The 20,491-nt window shown below is 41.4% G+C and overlaps 2 protein-coding genes across 3 annotated transcripts in view; one reads left to right on the top strand and one right to left on the bottom strand.

The window, feature by feature from the left end:
* Nucleotides 1-20,491, top strand: part of DOCK1 (dedicator of cytokinesis 1) — a 287,412-nt gene that overhangs the window by 108,799 nt on the left and 158,122 nt on the right. The window lies entirely within an intron of this gene.
* INSYN2A (inhibitory synaptic factor 2A) overlaps nt 1-20,491 on the bottom strand; it is a 44,531-nt gene that overhangs the window by 14,205 nt on the left and 9,835 nt on the right. The window contains exon 2 of the mRNA XM_065639403.1: nt 14,669-15,821. Within this exon, the coding sequence (XP_065495475.1) occupies nt 14,669-15,816 (1,148 nt within the window). The 5' untranslated portion in view covers nt 15,817-15,821. The remainder of the gene's footprint in view (nt 1-14,668; nt 15,822-20,491) is intronic.

Raw genomic sequence — 20,491 nt, 5'->3', positions numbered from 1 at the left:
AAAACGTGCAGCATTCGGAATTTGCAAAAAAAGTCTTTTTTGCCTTTGCATCTGTAAAGATGGTGACAAAGCTGTTGTGCACTATGGCCAGGAAAGGTGCATTGATTTTGAAAGGGGACTCTTTTTCCCAAGTAACAAGTGACAGGGCGAGGAAAAAATGGTCTCGAGTTGTACCAGAGGAGGTTGAGGTTGGATGTTGGGAACAATTTCTTCCCCAAAGGGCTGTGGGGCATTGGAACAGGCTGCCCAGGGCAGTGCTGGAGTCACCATCCCTGGAGGGGTTGGACAGATGCAGGGATGAGGTTCTCAGGGACATGGGTTAGTGATGATGGCCTTGGCAGTGCTGGGTTAATGGTTGGACTTGATGATCTTAAAGTCCTTTTCCAACCAAAATGATTATCTGATTCTAAAGGCCTCTACCTTACAGGACAGATCTGCTGGTATTGAGATGTGAGGTGCAGTCAGAGGACAGCACTTGGCATCTTTACCGTGACACAAGTTCGTTCTTGACATCTACTTCTGACTTCCATGAGTAAGACCCCACCAAATCTTGCCACTTCCCGTTACCGATCAGCAACTCCCTGTTTTTTCCTCAGTGATCATAGCAAGAAAGATAAGAAAGATGTTCTAATTTTGGAAAAATATTTATCTTGTGGATGCTGAAGGAAATATTTTGGTTTAATTAGATTGCTTTCTGCGTAATTAGCTAGAACCTGCACTACTTTATGATTTTTTTTTTTTTTCCCCAAAACCACTAAAGAAAATAGACTTGAGTAAGTGTGGTTTGGTGGGTGTGTTTTTCTTTTTTTGAATCCTATCACTATAAAAACTAAATGTGGCACTGTTCATTCTTGGTTTGATGGGATGCATGCTGATCTGCAAGAAGGGGACTGAATGCATATACTAAAATGTATTCATATTATTACTGTGTTTCATACTACTTTAGCATCTAGCGTGTTTTGATATACACTAAGAAGAAGCTTCATTCTTTGTTACCTTACGTCTTGTATTTTCTGTTTACATGCACAGATGGGCATGGTTAGTCTCCTGTATTATGTGGTGCTGTAGGGTCAGGTTCTACAGAAAGGATGGCTATATGTTCGTTGTGTTGGTACATCTGCATGGACTTGGCTGTGTCACCTTGGGAAGGGTATCTCGTCTCCATACTCCATTTTTGACGTATGCTCGCTGTCTACATTGCATATTAGTTTCAGGAGGCCTTCATTTTATTGCATTTCTTTCAGCATTCTTGGCACGACCTGAGCTTAACCTCAATTAACACTTCCAAGTATTAAAATATTATAATGAAGAGCAACCGTTTTGCTGACATGGGCTGGCAGTAACTAATAATAGGCTGCAATTTTCAGAGCAGCCTAAGGGAATGACACCTTGTAAATCCCTGTGAAATGCCGAATTTGTGCACCTGCTTGAGGCTCTTTTTTGAAAATACCAACTGTAACATGCAAATCTTCTTTGCATTTCAGTAGTTTTTTGCTCATATAAATTAGAGACCTCAGTGAGCTGAGGGAAGCTTAGATCTGTATATGCTGATTTTTTTTTTTTTTTTTCCTATTCAGTAGGTAGCTAGTGAAGGGGCACTAATTCAAGTATCCTGGACATCTATTAAAAACAAAGAAAAAAAAATCTTACCAAGTGATTTGGAAGGATAGCTCTGTTACATCTGGATGTCTGCTCTTATCTGCTGGGATGTAGGGAATACTTCACATTAATTGAGTTACATAATGGCGTGATTTTTACAGAAGTGGCTGCGCTTCCGAGTGTGTTTATGCTCTGATGGGTACGCTCTTTAGATGATATTGATGTTCATCACACTTTTGATGTGTTACCACCAACAAGGAGGATAAACAGACCTAAAGAATTTTTCTTTTGTGGATGTTTTTATTAAAATAGAGTGAAACAAATCATCTTAAGAAGGCAGTGGGCCTTTGAAGTGGTTTTGAAGTGACGGTTCTGGCCGCGCTGAGTAGCTGCGGAAGTGTAGGCCGTGGTTCTCCTTCAGCCTTTGTATAAACCGGTGTTATATTGCCACGCACAAACTATTTATAGCGTAGCTGGTTAAACACGCTAATGTTATCTGTCTGTACAGAATAATGGTTTAAAAATAAATAGTCTGGTGGAGAACTTCCCAAACCCTTTGTTTCCTACTGTAAAGTATTACAGAGCTAATATCGCTAATAACTATGCTTCAAGATAAAATTACCCGTACTTACTATTAACATAATTTGCCTTTTGGCAGAATAAGGTGGCTTTATGATGTCACATGTGTTTTAGTTGTCCTTATGACTTAAGTCATGTTTCAGCTGTGTAAACTGCAGGAAAATCACTTGTATATGTTTTGCACATCAGAATAAATCCTGCTGAGCCATATAGGTTTAGTCTAACCTAGGAAAGATTTGCCATTCTAGCTCAGTGGAAAGCCTCATAAATGCATTTCTACCAGCAAAATCATGTTTCTGTTGGATTAATATCTGCCTCTGTTTCCCTTCAGAACTCATGTTCGGCTGTCAAACCAGCGGGTATGTACAGGTATACAACACCTCGGGTCAGCCTTTGGCTCATCTAAAAATGTTCTGAAAAATCACTTGCCTGATAGGCCAGCAGAGAAAATGTTTTAGCCTTACTGCTGCTGTGTTTTCATTATGTTCATAATTAACCAATTAGCAGTTCTCATTTATAGATGATAGCAGTGCAACCTGATAAAAATTAGAAAATAGTGTTGTGCTTTGAGCAATTGTCATGAGGTGGTCTTGTTTGATGTCTACAGCTGGATGCAAATGTTGAATTGTTTCATGCTTTTCAGGGGTTTGTTGGGGTTTGGTGTTTGTGGTGGTGTTGGTTTTGGTTGGTTGGTTGTTGTTTTTTCGTGCCTTTTCCCTAAAGATTTTTCTTTTGTTTATTTGATTCCCCAGCACAAACCCTGGGAGCATCCTTGGTGTGGCTTCTCATGAACACGGGCCACTTTCTTGCGTGAAATCCCAGGGTGCAGAGCTCAAGCACAAACCAGTTTGTTTCTGGGGTATGTTGGGAGCTGGGGAGCGCTCACCGAGTCCCAGCAATACCAGCTGCGTGTCCCTGATCCGAGTGTTCACGGTACCAGAGGAACAGGGTATTTGGATACAACGTTAGGGCCTCAAGTTGCACGAGGGGAGGTTTAGGTTGGATATTAGGAAAAATTTCTTCTTGGAAAGGGCTGTGGGGCATTGGAACAGGCTGCCCAGGGCAGTGGTGGAGTCACCATCCGTGGAGGGGTTGGACAGACGGAGATGAGGTTCTCAGGGACATGGGGCAGTGCCAGGGCTGGGGAAACGGTTGGACTCAATGATTTTGAGGGTCTTTTCCAACCAAAATGATTCTGTGCTTATCCTTTTCTCCTCAGCTTAGATCCCTGATGGTCAGCATCAGTGGGGTGGTTGTCTTTAAGTAACTACTATGTGAGGATTAACTAAACCTCAATGAAGACACTTTTCTCCTCTCCGCGGCAAAGAGGCAGCCCTGAGCTGGGCAGCAACGCAATGGATGGACCAAGGGTCAGTCCCTCCTGCTCAGCACGGCCAGGCAGCCTCTAGTTGTCACCAAAACAGCTGGGGAGACCCTCGTTGTCACGGTGGGGACCAGTATGTCTCTCTCTGGAGACATTCAAAACCCTCCTGGACACGACCCTGTGTGATCTGCTCTGGTGACCCTGCGTTAGCAGGTGGGTTGGACGGGATGATCTGCAGAGGTCCCTTCCAACCTCAACCAGTCTCTGATTCTGTGAAAAGAAAAACTGCACAAATTCACTAACTCGTTTTTTTTAAAGGTTATTTTAACTGACGGCAGAAATCTTCTGATGCTCTAAAATAATATCGCAATATTTTTTCCGCTTTTTTTTCCTGTCTTGTTATTACAGGGCTGATATTATTCATTTGGTTTCTGCAAATACTTTGAAATGTACAGAAGCTCAGTGGTGAGATTTTTCAGACTGTTTCCAAGACAGTAGTTTGTTGTCTTTTGCTGAATCCTGACAGTTGGAAGCAGATGACTAATTTTCTTTTTGAGGTATTTGCACTGTGGGTGTATGGCATGACTCCCAAGGCAGCAATTCAAGTGCTTTCACCCTGTAAATACATTTTATATTATACTCAGGTTAGTCAGGGAGTGAAGTGTTTAAAAAAAAAAAAAAAAAAAAGAAAAAAAAAAGAAAAAGAAAAAATTAATAGGGACGTCTGGTGATTAAAAAAAAATTAAAAATGTGTTTCGGGTGAAATCACAAAATCTTACAGGAATTAAGTGCACACAAGGTCTAGCATCTCTCTTGAATATTTGTGCCTCTGTCTCATCAGAAAAATCAGGAGGATAATTAAAATGTCAACTCTTTCTATTAATAATAATAATTCAGGGAATTTGTTTGCTCTAGTTGAGTAGCAACTGTATTGCTGGCAAATAATTCTTAGGTCGCAGAGCTCTAGTGGGTTATCAGGGAGCACACACCAGCAGTTACGCTAGGACGAGGTCTGTCCCTTTACCCCTCGCACTCGAAATCTCTTGCTGCGATTTTCTCCTGACCTCAGAGCATCGTTACCCTGAGACCTGTGAACCCGCAGCTCAGCATCACCTCTGCTGCATCCACTTTTTACTGCAGCGTGTCGCGTTCCTCTTCCCAGGTCCCATTGCTCTTCCACCCCCAAATCCACCTAATTTTAAAATTACGTTCTCCTGCATGTCATTTTTTGGGACTGGCTGGGATGATATGCTCAGAGGTGTAGTCATCAGGCACAAACCCCAGCCTGCAGCTCGTGCCCTCCCTGTTGCTCCCACCCTGAGCTGAATTTTCCCAACTACTGACTGATTATTCACCTCCCTGCGCTGTGGCTAATCGCCCTTCGTCAGCCGCGGCACAGAGATTCATAACTGCACAGTTTTAATGCAAATTAAATCCTCTCAACCGGTCAGACCAAAGGGTGTTTCATAGGCATGAACTATTATTGCATTTATGGGTGAATAACGGTATTAAAACACAACACCTTGGGTTTTGCTGGAGTCGGACTTTTAAATTAAGAAGACTACTAACAGGCATTGTTTCTATAAAGGTGGGAAGATAGGAGAAATAAGAAGTCGGTGTTATTTTTGTCATAATTTTGAAGTGATTGAGATTTTAGTGCGAGCTCAAGTACTCCGTGTGTATTACATACATAAGCCTATACCAGCTTACAATAATAACTGTGTCTACCATACTATATGCAAACCAAAGGGCTTGTTTAGAATTCTAAATACTACACAGTAGCAGAAAATTAAGGATATGGAGTATGATTGCTGGCCACAGATCTTGCTGATTGTGTGGTACTTGCATGAAGGATGGGGAATTGCATGAAACAAAAACCAGCAGGAAGGACCCTGCAAGTGCTGAACTCTTGCTGTTGCAGCTCGAATAACTCTTCGCAGGTCTCGGTGCTTTTCTATTTTCTCATTTCCTTAAATAATGGTAGTTTGAGATTTTACTGCAGTGCAGGAGAATCTGTAGAGCAGCAGTTTGGCGTTTGCTTGAGCTTTGTATGCAGATGCTCGGAGAAGTCCCGTCCCTGGGCATTTTTTCTGAGCTTGTCTGGATGATGAAGAAGTAGGTAAATCTCTGCGTTTACCAAAGAAATGACCTAAGTCATGCCAGGTTGAACTATTCCGGAGTGTAAATTACCTTGTTAATGTTAAAATACCTCTGCTCATCACTACAGTCCAGTCTCTCATGCTGATGAATTATTAGACCACACTCAAGCTTCTTCATGTCTTCTCAGGATATTGGAACCAAGAGAAAAAAAATCTAGGAGAAAAAAATTGTAGTATAGCCACCACAGTGCTGTCTGTCCTCTTCTAGTTTGTTCACACAGCAAGTGATGTGATGAAAAACATCCTCCACCATCATCATCTGGTTAGTAAAAGAGAGTTAAGCACCATTTGGAGAGATTTCCAATCTCCCTTCAGAAGGGACGTTGCCCCACGGTACAGCTCATCCCTACGCTGCTGCTCTGCGAGATGCTAAAACAAACCAGCACAATGAACTGCCGCAGAAAAGTTCTGAATTTCCAGATTTTGTTTAAGTATTCTGTTAAAACTGCTGCTTTAAGTGTTTGCTTATAACGTGGAAAAAAATGGTTCGATGCCAGCTGCAGGCCACAAACATGTGCCTGTGCCCCTGTGTTGGACTGCTCTGCATGTTTTAACTTGGTTATCTCTTTACTCATCTATCTTGAAAATTCCTCTCTATTTGCAAATGAAGCCATTAAGAGCTACGAAACAGCATAGAGCACCGTAGTTTTTTCAGGGTTTGAGCTGAGAAGAGTGACTGGATCTGTAATTAACCCCAGCAGCGGCACACGGGGAGGATGGACAGACGTGCCCAGGAGCTCCTCACTGAAAAGATGTTCTCCTCCAGTTTCTGAAACAGTCCACAGATATTAATATTTGAATCCAGCTCAACTCTTCATAGGCTGCGATGCTTGTTTAGCCTCAGTTCTGCGAATGTGTTGCAGAGGAGCTTTTTGAAGACCGAACTGCATGTTTATATCTTAGTTCTGGCACCCGGGAGCCTCAACAGTTCAAAAACCAAATGCCCCTCTTCAGACAAGTCTTTTTACGAAAATTGTCCAAGGTCAAAATCCATTTTTCCCCCAGTATATCTTTGTGTAAGCACAAGGGCTCAGAAGGAAGCGTCAATTAGAAATCTGGAGATTAATCTCTCGGCAAACAAACAACAGTGAGAAATTTGACGCTATAAAACTCATTTTATCACATTTTTACATGACTGGATTGGTGCCTGGCTCATTGCTCTGTCTCTTTAGATTCTAATACTACCGACAGTCAAAATGCAGTTATTAAAGGATTACTCTAATTGTGTAAAGTGAAAACTGGTAATTCGGTACCTAAATAACATCCTCTTTAAGGGACTGATTTTAGCAGAAAAACTCTCCTTGCAGGTATGTAATTTGGACAGCTCGGTGACAGTTGGATAAGCTTCCCTTATGATCTGCAGTAATTCAGATGAATATGTAATATTTAGCAAGAATGTAGTCTGCCTAGACTTTTTTTAATTGTTCTTTATAAGACTTCACCAGTGTTTCCAGATTAGAATTGTGGAAATTTGCGTTTCTTGGCCTTTATGTCACTGCAACCTTTTTTTTCCTGATGGAAGAGTCTTGAACTTTAATTTCACTTCAGAGCCTGAAGTGCTGCTGAACCCCGCTCAAATGGGGAGGTAGGGTGGGAAACGATACTTTGTCTTGTTTTAACGTCTGAGTAGCAACTGGATATAAATCAAGTTATTTTCCTGAACACTTCAAATACTTTTTCTTCAAATTGTGCCTGGAATATATCAGCAAACTTAGTTATATGTTCTGAGACTCGGAATATTCCTAGAGTGATTTTTTTTTTTTTTTGAGAAAACAGAGTAAGCATTAAGATCGAGCAACTTTGTTAAAACACTGTGTTAATCTTTTTTGTTTGTTTTATGTTTATTGCACATACTGGTTGTTGCTAACAGTTCACTTTTCATTTTTATTCATCATTGTTTGCTCGTTGAAGACCTTTGACCACTATATTCTTAACGAAGGATGTTTAATAGCTGTAAGCTAGCTATGACAGTAGGGTTATTTCACACAGGGCTCCATCTAAAATGTTGTAGTATTTAAGAACTCTGAATACCTAAGACATATGTTCCAGGAAGGTCTGAACTGTGAAAGTTTGCCGTTTTTATCCACTCTGACAATGTGATCTGAAGCTTTCATTAAAAGTAACAGAATAAATTTGTCCAACTCTAATGAAAAATCCTATCCAAAATATAAATCTCATCAAGTTTTGAAGGTCTGTGAAATGCTGTGGCATGAAACATTCGTGTTATCTGCCCCTGTGTGTCTTACTCCAGATCATTTTTTAGTGATCAGACAAAGTGTAATGTGAAGTTAAACCCTGGATAATGCTGGATCTTTTACCTTGAATGATACCAGATCTTTTAATGATCAATCTTTTATAATCAGCTTTCATTTGGGGCTGCTGAGAATTTTAAATAAAGGGGGCTCGAGGATGCTTATGTAGGTATTGATAGTCTCCATTAGGAAATACAGAGTTTTTTGCCTATAATTAAATTGTTTGTCAAGCTCTGAGAGGTGTCAGGGTTTAGCATTTTGTTCTGTGGGGAATACAGGAGGGAGAAGCCTGGCCTGCTGTTTATAGCTTGGAAAAGCAAGTTACATACAATGAGGGGAGGTAAATGGACTTTTGTAGCATCTTAATCCTCATCCTGCTTTCCAGGAAGGGTAAGTGAGCATCTGAGGGACGAACTGCACTTGGGAAACGAGTCTTGTCCCCATCCCCATGCAAAGAGTTTGTCTTAAAACTGCTTTAGTGGCCTAATGGAAAAGCATAAAGGAACATGGAATGTACTTTGCTTGAATACGGCTCGAAGTTTATAGCGTGACACACGCGCCTTTTGGGCAATGATGAAGCCCGACAGTTCAGCTGTTAATAATTAGAATTAACTGTATACTTACAAAAAGAGAGGGAGTAGTTACACGAATGGCTGTAAGAAAAGGAAGAGAGGGGCGTTCTGCTGCTGTTGGAACTAGAAAATAAAAGCTGCTGCTACAGTAGTCAAGTGCTTCACTCTAATCACAGAATCACAGAATCACAGAATGTTAGGGATTGGAAGGGACCTCGAAAGATCATCTAGTCCAATCCCCCTGCCAGAGCAGGAACCCCTAGGTGAGGTTACACAGGAAGGCGTCCAGGCGGGTTTTGAATGTCTCCAGAGAAGGAGAATCCACAACCCCCCTGGGCAGCCTGTTCCAGTGTTCTGTCACCCTCACTGAGAAGAAGTTTCTTCTCACATTTAAGTGGAACCTCTTGTGTTCCAGCTTGAACCCATTACCCCTTGTCTTACTGTTGGTTGTCACCCAGAAGAGCCTGGCTCCATCCTCGTGACACCCACCCTTTATATATTTATAAACATTTATGAGGTCACCCCTCAGTCTCCTCTTCTCCAAGCTAAAGAGCCCCAGCTCCCTCAGCCTTTCCTCATAAGGGAGATGCTCCACTCCCTTAATCATCTTTGTGGCCCTGCGCTGGACTCTCTCCAGCAGTTCCCTGTCCTTCTTGAACTGAGGGGCCCAGAACTGGACACAATATTCCAGATGAGGTCTCACCAGGGCAGAGTAGAGGGGAAGGAGAACCTCTCTGGACCTACTAACCACCCCCCTTCTAATACACCCCAGGATGCCATTGGCCTTCTTGGCCACAAGGGCACAGTGCTGGCTCATGGTCATCCTGCTGTCCACCAGGACCCCCAGGTCCCTTTCCCCTACACTGCTAAGACTGATCTTTGCGGAAAAAGCAGAAAAAATGGTATATATGAATATGAAAAAAACCCTCCACCCAACCATCCACTTGCCCAAGGATCGCAAGATCCGCAAAATACTGATTTGCACAAAAAGTATTTCTTTTCCTTGACTAAGGAAGATACATCCAAAGAGATTTCCTGTGTCTGCCTTAAAAAAGGTGAATTGTTACCATCTCCAAGGTGTCTTGGTACATCTGTGTTTGGGAAAGATCAATAAACAGCATATGCTCTGCAGTGACGACTGTAGGAAGGATAAAGAAATAAGAATTTAGGAGATGGTCTCTGGTATAGTCAAAACGAGTGAGACCCCTCCAAAGGACAAGCAAAATGGATGTACGTAAAGATCAGAGTTGAAAATAAAGCTCATTATTGTAGTCCTGTTCAAAGGGATTGCTGTTACAATCCCTTAAAACCTGGTGGCACTCAGTAGATCATAAAATTCGTGTATCACAGATGGAATTTGTTGTATTTTTAATGGTTTTCATATATTTATTTGTAGTCCAGATGTCTTCTGCTGTTAAGCTTATCTATCTATTGCATCCCTCCATTTCCAGGTTTTCTCTTAGAAATTATTTTCTTGAACGTTTCCTTTGCCACGTCTGTAACTGAAAAAGCAAAACAAAAACCAAAGCGGGAGGAAATCCCAAACGAAACCAAGTCATATCATTTCTGCGGCTGGCCCGTTACTTCCAAAGCTTTCAGAGCTCTCCACACTTTCTTTTCTCCTTATGTGACATAAGGAACTCCCTTGTTTTTAAGAGTATTGGCTTGTGTGTGTCAATGGATTGAGTTAAACAGCAGAGGTTGTTACTACCTTTATTTGCTCCGTCTCCTTCATCTGGGCTGGACTTGGAAGTAGCTTTTGAAGAGGAGAAAGGCAAACAATCTGGGCAATAATTGCTGGGCTTATCTGACTTTCCTTTCCCATCGTTCCAAGCCAGGATGATAAGTTTAAGCTCAGCTCTTGTGACCTTGGGGATGATTTCTTGCAGTATTTTTGAGACATAAGTATTTGGGTGATGCTCTCGTCTCGTCTTTGCTTCACATGTCCATCCAGACACACACAGTATTGGTTTATTTTCTGCTTCGAAATAATAAGAGATGCAAATATCCCCTTATTCTTTGGAAAATGTGAAATGACATTTAAATCCCGTCCGTGAGAATGTGTTCTTTCGAAGCCTCTTTGAAGGAGCGTGGGACTGCTTGTTCCATGAATGTTTCTTGAGAGCTCTTTCAGTTCCTGAACCACTTCTAATAAACCTGAACCACTGACTAATAAATGAATATAAATTATCTCTGAAAAAGGTTAATTTAACTCTTGTCTAATGTGTAGCGTTTGGCCTGTCAGAGTCAAAATGCTGTGACTTACTTTGGTAAGGCAAATTGAGTACTTTGTTTATTAAAATTGCTGATATTTTTTTTTTTTTTTTTTTTTTTTTTTTAAATAGTGAGAAGGGCCCTGATTACTGTTACTTTTCCCGGTAAGGATTTAAAGGGCAGGTCATCAGTGTTCTCCAGCTAAAAAATATTTTTGATTATCTGTTCATCTTCCATTACATATTTCACAGGCTGTACTGCAGTTAGCCACGTTTTGGAATTATTAACTTGCATTTTGCTTTCAATCCTGCTGGTCATGGTGAAGCTCCGTACAGGTAAACAGAGCAGAATTTGGCTTAACGGAGTGCACTGTATCTGAAAACAGACAAACGTGTCTGTAGTTGATACAGATTGCTAATATTTTACTAGTAGGTAAAGCAAACATTCGGGGACTCAAACTTGTTTTGTGTTGTAAAGCTGCACCTTGCATCATGGAATATTCAATATTTTTTCCAACTTTGAGCTGGAAGTCTGAATTGAAGCTGTAGCTCTGTTGCTTTTATTCATGCATGACTTAACACAAACGTTGAATTCCTTTTGCTGTGATTTGTTTTTTGGTAGAAGCTTCCACATAGTAAGGTATAATTACTGTTTTGCAAAAGATTTAGTAAATAATCATGTACATAAGAAATACAGAGTTTTAATAATCTCCTTGGGTCTTGAGGGGGTGGGTCACAGGCTAGCGATAATGATTTCAACCCCCATCCTCAAATCTACTATGCGTTATTGAGAGAGATTTAATGCATTAAAATCACAAAGTGCCTGATGGCAAGTGCTGTGTTTCCTGATGGCCCAAATTCTGCATTCTGTGACCAAAAAATGGAGCCTGATCCCAGGTCAGAGGAGGAGCGAGGTCCACGCTGCAGCCTGGAAATCTTGGATTTGTTTCGTTGGGTGTTGGAGCTGCTCCGTGTTTCTCCTCCGGTGGCTTTTCCCTTTCCCTTCAGCGGAGCCAAGCGCTGGATGTTGTTGCTAATTGCAGATAATGTAGTACTGACATTTTGAAAAGTATACATAGATGATATTCACCCAAAGGATGATGCTCCTGTCTTCAGAGATGCTGGTACAATTTTGCTGGCATAGACTCATTTAGCGATGAATTGCAGTAATAGCAGTTCAAGACCTACAGCATATTAGTGAAAATGAATCCACTGAGCACTAGTCCCATGGCACTACAACAGCACTTAAAGAACACTGATTTTCTTGACGGGAGAAAAATCTGATTAAGAGATTTAGCTGTGGGTTCTCTCTCCTTTTTTTTCTTTTCTTTTTTTTTTTTCACCAGCAGTGTGTTATTTTATTTGTTCCTTGATGTATCTTATTGTAAGGAATTTAATATACATAAGAAAACCAGAGAGTGCCATAAACACGGAATGTCGTTTTCTGTTTTAGCAGACGGAAGACTCATGTATGTGCCCTAGCAGTAGTACTACTTTTAATTTCTTGTTATAAACTGACTGAACACCTCTTTATAAAAGGAAAAATGATCAACATGCTAAAACAGAGAAGACACAGAATAGTGTACACAGTGGTGGGTCTCCGTGGCAAAAATATCGTAGAAATGAATGCAATAATTGGAAAGAATTATTCTAATAAAAGGATGGGACGCCCTATTATCAAAATAGTTGTCTAATTTGAGGGAAATAGGGATAAAGACAGGCTTCGTGTTAATAATGCATTGGTGCTTTGCTGGAGAACAGAGTGTTCTTTCCACTCTGGAGTGTGATCAGTGGAGAAGAGAAATGTCCCCAGCATAATGCTGGGCTCCTATGTGCAATCTCTATTAAAATCACCCAGGTGCTAGACAATTAGAAGGATCTGGAATACAAGAATTCCTGAAACAGGAGAAAATATGCAAGTATGCATCTCCCTCCTTTCCTCCTTCGCCATCTTTACATCCGTCGTGTCCCTGCTATCTGAAATCTCACTTTCATTTGCAGATATTTTACTTCCAATTTATATAATGAACCTTGACTACTGATGTAACTGCCACTGGTTTCAGTTAACGTCAAAGAATCATTAAAACATGTTAATTGTCTCTTCCACATAGCACAGTACGTTGGAAAAGATTTCAAAATGCGTGATGTATCTTTAGGTGGTGATTTCACCATTGCTATGGGGGGAGAGTAAAGGAGCGCTAATAAATAGGCTGCTCTTGGTCAAATATCGTGTGGTCTTGCAGAATCTAATGCACAAGTCTATAAGAAGCAGTAGAGGTATTCTGGAGAACTGGGGTTTATGGGTAGTTACACTACTTTAGGGCTAGTATTGGCTACAGCTCTGTCAGGGCGGCAACTTCAGAAGGGTTATTTGCAGATACGAGCAACCATCAATAGGTGGGCAAGACCTCGGCCTCTTTTGTGTTGAGGACAGGGGTACACTCCTAATGTTGGCTACCCTACAAGGGTCTGCTTATGCGAAGGCAATAAAAAAGAAGTATTTGCTGCACCCGTTGCTCTGCCGTCTTTGGGAAAGATAAAAATTGATATATAAGTGTATGGAGGGAGCACTGGTGTTGACAGCAGATGACTTTTGGGTTAGATGTGTGTGTTTGTGTATGCAGAGTTCTCTATGATCAGATGGTGAGTTATGATGAAAAATATTTTTCTGTGTTTTGTGATTTGACAAGCAGCATGTCACTTCTTTCCAATTCTCCTGCAGTTTCTTTCTGTTAAGAAAGTCAGAGGAATACTTTTTCTGAATAATATTAAAAAAAAAAAAATCAATAAATCACTAATCCTGCGTGCTTTCTGCTAGATCAAGAAGCTTCCCAGTCTGAAGATCCAGCATTTGACAAGGTGTTCTAAAAATACTGTAACCAGCTGTAAAATAAACTAAAAATGCTGTGGCTGTGTTGACAGCAATGTCCAACAGCTAAGATGATGTTTTAATGAAAAGCAGTTGGAATTTTTAAGATGTTTTCTGCATTTCTAGAGGAAGACTTGAATTGCAAATCTTAAGATGGACATTTTTGACTCACATTAAAACAAGTGCTGTTTCAAGCAGCAAGAGCTACTGGTTTCTAATTTTAAAATCCAGATTTCTTCTGACAAATTATGATTTAATAACAGAAGTATTTAAAAACACAAACAGTGCAGGTACATTTTGATGTGCATTCTTTGAATAACGATTAGCGAACTAAAGGCCAGTAAGTCTGAAAAATGCTTGTTAAGGTAACGTAAGAGATGGGTTGAACTGTTTAGGTAAAGACTAAAGCTTGTACTGTGTTATAGTAGCTAATATTTGTAATGCCTTATAGGTTGATTTAAGTAACGTAAGTTAGGGATGAACCAAATTCTGTGGGTTTTTTAATGCTGGAGTTTGTTGTGAGTAGTGTGACTGCTGTAAAGAAGGCTTTGATATTCCAAGTTTTCATTTAATTTCCTTCTGAAAGAAATATTACAAATTCAGAAGGTGAAAGTAAACCAGACAAGATTCATATGCCACTAATGGAATTATATTAAGAGTCGTAATAATATCCCTTAATCTTAAAAAGGTAAGTCTCTTACGGAATTAAGGGTTTTCTGCTGCTTTTCAAGCCATGTGAGATATCACGGTTAATACAAGTTGTTAATATGAAAGCAGCCTCACTAATCCTGTTTGGAGAGCGGCTCATTCTGCGCTCGTTACCAAAGGTACAAGAAAAGATATATAGGACAAATAACTACATAATAACATCATAGGACAAGCGGATAGTAAATCTGTGCGTACTGCTGGTGGGTTTCCCTTGGACTTGCCTCTAAAGCAGCAAAACCTGGTCCTTGTGAGAAGCACCATGTGTGAGGTCTTGGTTTGCGGTGGGGCAACGCGTGGCGATGGGCGCAAACCTACGTGAGCGACTTCAAGGGCAGGACTCGCTGGGAAAGGCATTAAAACCAGGTCATACTCATTTAAAAAGCTTCTACTCACCCTTCTCTGTGAGCTTCTCCTTTCTCTAGCTCCTGTATAACACCCAACAACACTTTTATGGTTTCCTGACTAGAGCTGATCAAATTCTCCATCATCTGAAGCTGCGCTTTCAAGTCCACAACTTCCGTGTGAGGCACGATTTGTTGGCATTCCTCGCTCACCGCCACGGCCGCCCGGCAAGGCTGGTTCTCCTCCATAGGCGAAACGTTGATCTGTAGGGTCTGTTCGCTACATTCGGTGGCTGGGCACTGCGCCCGGGCCGCGCAGGCTCGGGCATCTCCCGCCTGGACACCGTTCAGGTGCACCGTCCTCTTTTTGTCCTCCTCGGCCGCCGGGCACGGCGACCAGTCGGTCTCGGCCGTGAGGTGGAGCAGGTCGGTCTGCGAGGCGTGCGGACCGGCCGGCGGCAAATAAACCGTGGCCACTTCGGTCTTGAAGACCCTCCCGTGGAGGGGCTGCGCGGCCTCCTCGCTCCCCGGCCGCCCCGCCGCCGGCTTCCCGCGGCCCGGCTCCTCCAGAGCGGGGTCGGCCGAGTTTGGGAGAGGAGGAGGAGACTCTTTGGGAGAGCTGTGCAAATCGCTGCTTCTCCAGGACTCGGCGTTGATGCGCTCGTTGAGGTGGGAGATGAACTCGGCCGTCTGCAGGCTGCCGCCCTTCCTGCCCCACTGACCGGCGTCCCCCGAGCTCCCGCCGTCCTTGTCCTTCGCGTCTATGAGAAACCCGTTGTTTTGGCTCTTAAAGGTGTCGACAGTCGAGGCGCTTTTAAGAATATTCCCTTTTTTCCGGTCTAGAGGAAAGGTCTGGTAACACTTTTTAAGATCGGGTGAAGTCTGAACTCCTGTGCTCTTGGTGACGTTGGGTATGGACCTCCGGGCGGGCACCGTCATGTACTTGCGATACGCCGTCTTGTAGGAGATGGCCTTGGCTTCCCTCTTGTCGGGATCCTGGCTGCTGGACAGCTGTCGGTCCCTCTGCTCGTTCTGGGCCTCGCAGATATCTTTAAATCTCACCTGGAGGGCTTTGTTCCGTTTCTTGATCTGCCGGTTGGGATCCAGCGCGTATTTCATCTCCAGGGCGAGCGAAGCCGCCGGCTCAACTTCGCTGTCTGAGGCGGTGAGTAAGCATTTGCTGGGCTCCTTACTCACCATGATGCCTGCACACAAAAACAGTGCAAAAAGCCTCATGTTATAACAGAAACGCTACTTTCCCCCCCGCCAAGGTTTGCAATATTTGAGGTAATTTCCTGTGCTTTCACTAAAATGGCTGCCACTCCCAACCTTTTTGCTGGATTCTCTTAATTAAGCCCCAGGCCTGTATATTAGACTTTGTCCTTCTGCTAGAAAATCGTTCCTTTTATCTCTATTTGTTAACACCTGCTCCTCAGAGAGGGTGAAGTCATTCCATTCCTGGGCTACAGGTGACGTAGTAGGACTGGGAGCAGGCTGGGTTTTGTGCCGGCTCACAAAACCCGGTGCTAGCGGGGCTAAACCCGGGTTTTGCGGCACCCGGGAGTTTTTTGTAGCCCCTTTTGCAGAGGACACGGCTGTTGTGCTGGGAGGGCTGGGTCGGCTCTCGGACTGCACTGCCAGGGAATAAGGGCTCTAGGAAGGCAAGGAATCTGAATTTACTCGATAGTTAATAAAAAAGTACAAGGAAAATGAAAACCAGCCGTCTTTTTACAAGTAGTCTAGAGCACTGATCACCTTTAACGCAAATATTTAGTAGCAAGGAATATCTAACTAGCATTATTTTTTACAGTATGCTTGCTTAAAAAACATGTTTCTTTTGTGTAATGGACTCTGCATTTTTGCAAGAAATTAATTGGTCTTTATAGGGTGACCCTGCCTTAGCAGGTGGGTTGGACTAGATGGTCTCCAGAGGTCCCTTCCAACCCCAGCCATTCTGTGATTATTTGGATTTTGTAAAAAACATGCCTCATCACTAAACCTAAAACCTGGATATCGATTAATTATTATTAGCAACTGGTTGGTACTGCTGTATGCATAAAAGTTATGCGGTATTTAAGCTTGTGGAAGAAGTCAGCGGTGTATCAATTAAGGTTCTGCTTCAAATGCAAAGCAACCCATCCTTTACTAAGAGCAGTAATATGCCTTTTTAATAGAGCTGCTTATCCCAAAGGATCCTAAAGCACTCAAAAAACCCAAACAAACAAAAAACCCCACACGAAACCTGTGATAATTCACAGAAGTGCCTTAATCTGCTATTGAAATGGAAGCATCTCGTCAAGGATGAAAAGATGACAACTGCTTAACAGAGCACAGACCAAAAAACCCAACAGCTCTCTCCCTGTACACATCATACGGGATCTGTAGTAACTGGATAGTTAAGACCTCATTTTTACACCTCATTTGGAGTTGTAGGTCTTAGTCTCCTATTGCACTAATTTCTCCCTAATGCTGAGATTTACTGAATTACCAAATTCCCATTTAATCCAAGTGTTCTGCGTGTATCTCCTGTTTAAACACCGATGTGCCCTCAGAGAGATTCAGAGTACAATGGAAAGTGAGTAAAGGGACTTTCAGGTGTGGTATTTGAAATACATTTTTAATTAAAATTCTCTTGTCTATTAAATAAAAAACGTGACATTCCTGAAGAGTTAAGTGCCGCAATAGCGCATGTTTTATGAAGTCAACTCAGTGGCAGAAGTGAGGGAATCCTGAGGACTAGTCTAGATTGAGTTTTAATTTAAGAAAACATAATGGAGAAGTTATTGTCAATGGAAAATTCAATGTTTATGGGTTTTTCAAAGTAACAGTAATATTTCCCAAAAGTTAAGACACATAAATGTGCATGGTAGACAACCTGTATACTGCAAGGTTGGGCTTCTGGGTTATCAAGTTGCTTTCAAAAAAATCTCATGCAAATGTGTCATTACTGAGGTTGGTTTTTCATGTTTTACACCTTGGTCCCAGTAACTTGCGGAGTAGGGTGTTAAAATGATCTTTTTGTACTTGGTGCCCTGCTGGGGGTGGGGGATCCTGGGGGTAAGATCCATTATCCCTGTGTCTTTAATACATGATGTACAAATACAGGCAAATTTTTGTGGGAGGAAAAAATAAATTAATTACATATGAATGTCAGGAATTTTTTCTTCCAGTTGAAACCCTAAATAAGGAGTCAGTCGTGCTTTGTGGGGAATATTAGTGTCCTGTACTGGCTGGTTTGGGCTCTCTTTTATTTATAGTAATGTTTGCCAAGTGAAGTTGTGCCGTTATTTAAGGGACATTCTGCATACAGAGCCCCACTGGTTCACAGCTTCCAAAGGTGGTGATGGTAAGAAAGGCAGAAATCCATCTGGCTGGCTGTCTGTCTAGGGCTGGAATTTTGCAATGCTTTAGCGAATAATGAGGTGCTGTGTTAAGATACAAACCTGACCCATTCGCCTGCAATTGGGCAGACATTAGCTTTAGACACAGCTAAAATATGTTGTAAAAACTCCTGACACCAACCCCAAACTCTGCCCTTGCATTAATGTAGAACTACTGGAAGCAAATCTTCCATAATGGTCTGGTAAATTAATGAGTTTATCAAAAAAACTAAATACAGCAGCACAACAGCCATTACATCCATTAGTTTTCAAACCTGCCAATGTGAGTTTGTGCACTACCAAGAAATTGTAGCAAATGTGAAATGTTGCACTTGCAAAGATGTGAAATATTCCGTAATTACGTCTGAAAAGAGGGCACGCATTTTTAGCCATAAAAGAGGCTTACAAAAATTGCTTCTTAGATCTCAAAGTCACTTATTGCGAACATCTCTTAGGATACCTCCGAGTTGTCAAAGTGAGTTTTCTGGCACTTGACAGTAGGATGGATTAGCATACAACTTATTCTAAAGTATCGGTTTGATATTTTATTACTGTACCTCTGACCCGTCTCAATTTTCAGGTCAAGATACCGCTTTAATCCCATAATCTTTGGGGCTGCTGGATTGCTGCTTGGCCTGACTAAATAGATGGGATTAATGGAGTCTGATGAAAGCAGGAGTTTGGCGATATTCTACAGAATACAAATAGATAAACGCGACATTATATTCTGTGATGCAGTTAATTTTAAGCGTGTCTTTAATAGCCAATAAATTGATTCTTCAAAAACCGCTTGTCACCCCTTCCCAATTGAGCAGGCCTGATGGATTTAGCTAATCTAGAGCGTTTTGTTCCCACTAGTAGCACGGACTAATAATTTTATAGATATCAATGATTAAGAACGATAACAACCAAAAGAAGTACCTTTTTTTTTTTTTTTTAAGCCTTACTTGGATCTCAGTGTCTCCAAAGAGAACTATGTGCGCATGTGATAAAAGACCGGTTGAGCAAACAGTTGATTGCGAGTTTAAATATTTAACACAGAGGAGCTTACATAATCCTTCGTTTTGTCTTATTTTTGGTTTGGAGAAGGTGTTGCCTCCAATTCTGGCTTATTTAGGCACTAGCATTTATGGCGGTGTCTCTGCAGGGTTTTTGGAGACTTCAGGAAACTACTGGGATGGAGTTTCTCGGTTTGCAGAAGCACTGCAGAGTTTATGGCTTCCTCTGGCACCAGGCTAGTAAAGGCTTTGGGTTGGAATTTTAGTCGCAGGTGCCAGTTAAATACAGATAGTAGATCTAAACTTTTTGTCTGTTGTTACTCTAAGCAAACCCTGCTTGCGTGAAATGATTTACGAGGCTAAATATTTACGTAATGACAGATCTTATTTTTCAGTTTTTAGCCTTGATTTGTTTATAAACTTCTGGCTGATTACCCTTAAGCAGTATTTCCTTACGTTTGAATATGGAAATAAACTAGTAAATAATAATAATAATTTTAAAAGTGATGCACAGAGAAGTCTTAAGTTAGTACTAAGTCTTCAGGGTAAGTTACGGAAGCCACCTTCTTTATTATTTCAGGTTCTCCATAGCATATTTTATGCCATTAAATCAATCCTTTCCTTTCAGTTTTCCATTTATTGATGCTGTCCAGATTTCTTCCCCTCAGTTCAGCAACTCAAAGGGCATTTCTAGGCAGGAGACCTATTTGATGTGATTCACGTGTCAATTAATGAGGAGCAGTGGGTTCCCAACAATCCTGTTCAAGTCAGGGTCAGCACGTAAAGCTTAAGTATATAAGTAAATCTTTGCAGGACCTCTGCTCTTAATCCAAAGCTCTACCAAGTCACCGCGCTATCAGGTGAATTATAGTGTTGAATTTCCAGGCTGATCTGTTAGCGAAGGAGAAGGAGATTTGTAGCTTACGTTATAATTTAAATTTTATTTCTGTCAGTTTTATGACACAGAAGTATACTCAAAGACTAGAGGTGCTAATAAGCAGAGTGGAGTTAAACTTCCCGAGTTCCAAATGCAGGTGAAAGGCAGAGATTTCAGTCTCTGTATTTGCAGACCAAACGATGGCTTTAGAGATGCAGCCGTAAACTTCTGTGCATGAACTAAGAGCACAGAGGTTTTTTCTGCATGTATGTAATAGCTTAAAGGAAAAAGAATGCAAGGGATTGTAAATAATTGGACTTTACCATGCAACATCTTTAGGCTTCAGAATACATCGAGGTTGTACTTTCTCATCCCCCTGCCTTAGATGCCATTTCTATGTCTCTAAATGTTATCATAAAATTTAATAATGCATATTTGTTTTTCAAAAGCTATTTCCTGTCTGTAAGTCATCTTGTAAGTGTATATGTAGACTCTAATGCACTTATATCATTAAACATAGACATTTAAAAGAAACTTGGATTCACTTGCTATAAACAAATACAAGATGGAAGCCTGTTCTATGTTAATTCTAAATATACCATCGTGCAAACCAGGGCCAG

Source organism: Caloenas nicobarica, chromosome 7 (genome assembly GCF_036013445.1).
Source record: "Caloenas nicobarica isolate bCalNic1 chromosome 7, bCalNic1.hap1, whole genome shotgun sequence".
NCBI classification, from domain to species: Eukaryota; Metazoa; Chordata; class Aves; order Columbiformes; family Columbidae; genus Caloenas; species Caloenas nicobarica.
The sequence above is the reverse complement of the archived record's forward strand: the minus strand, read 5'-3'. Positions and strand labels throughout refer to the sequence as shown.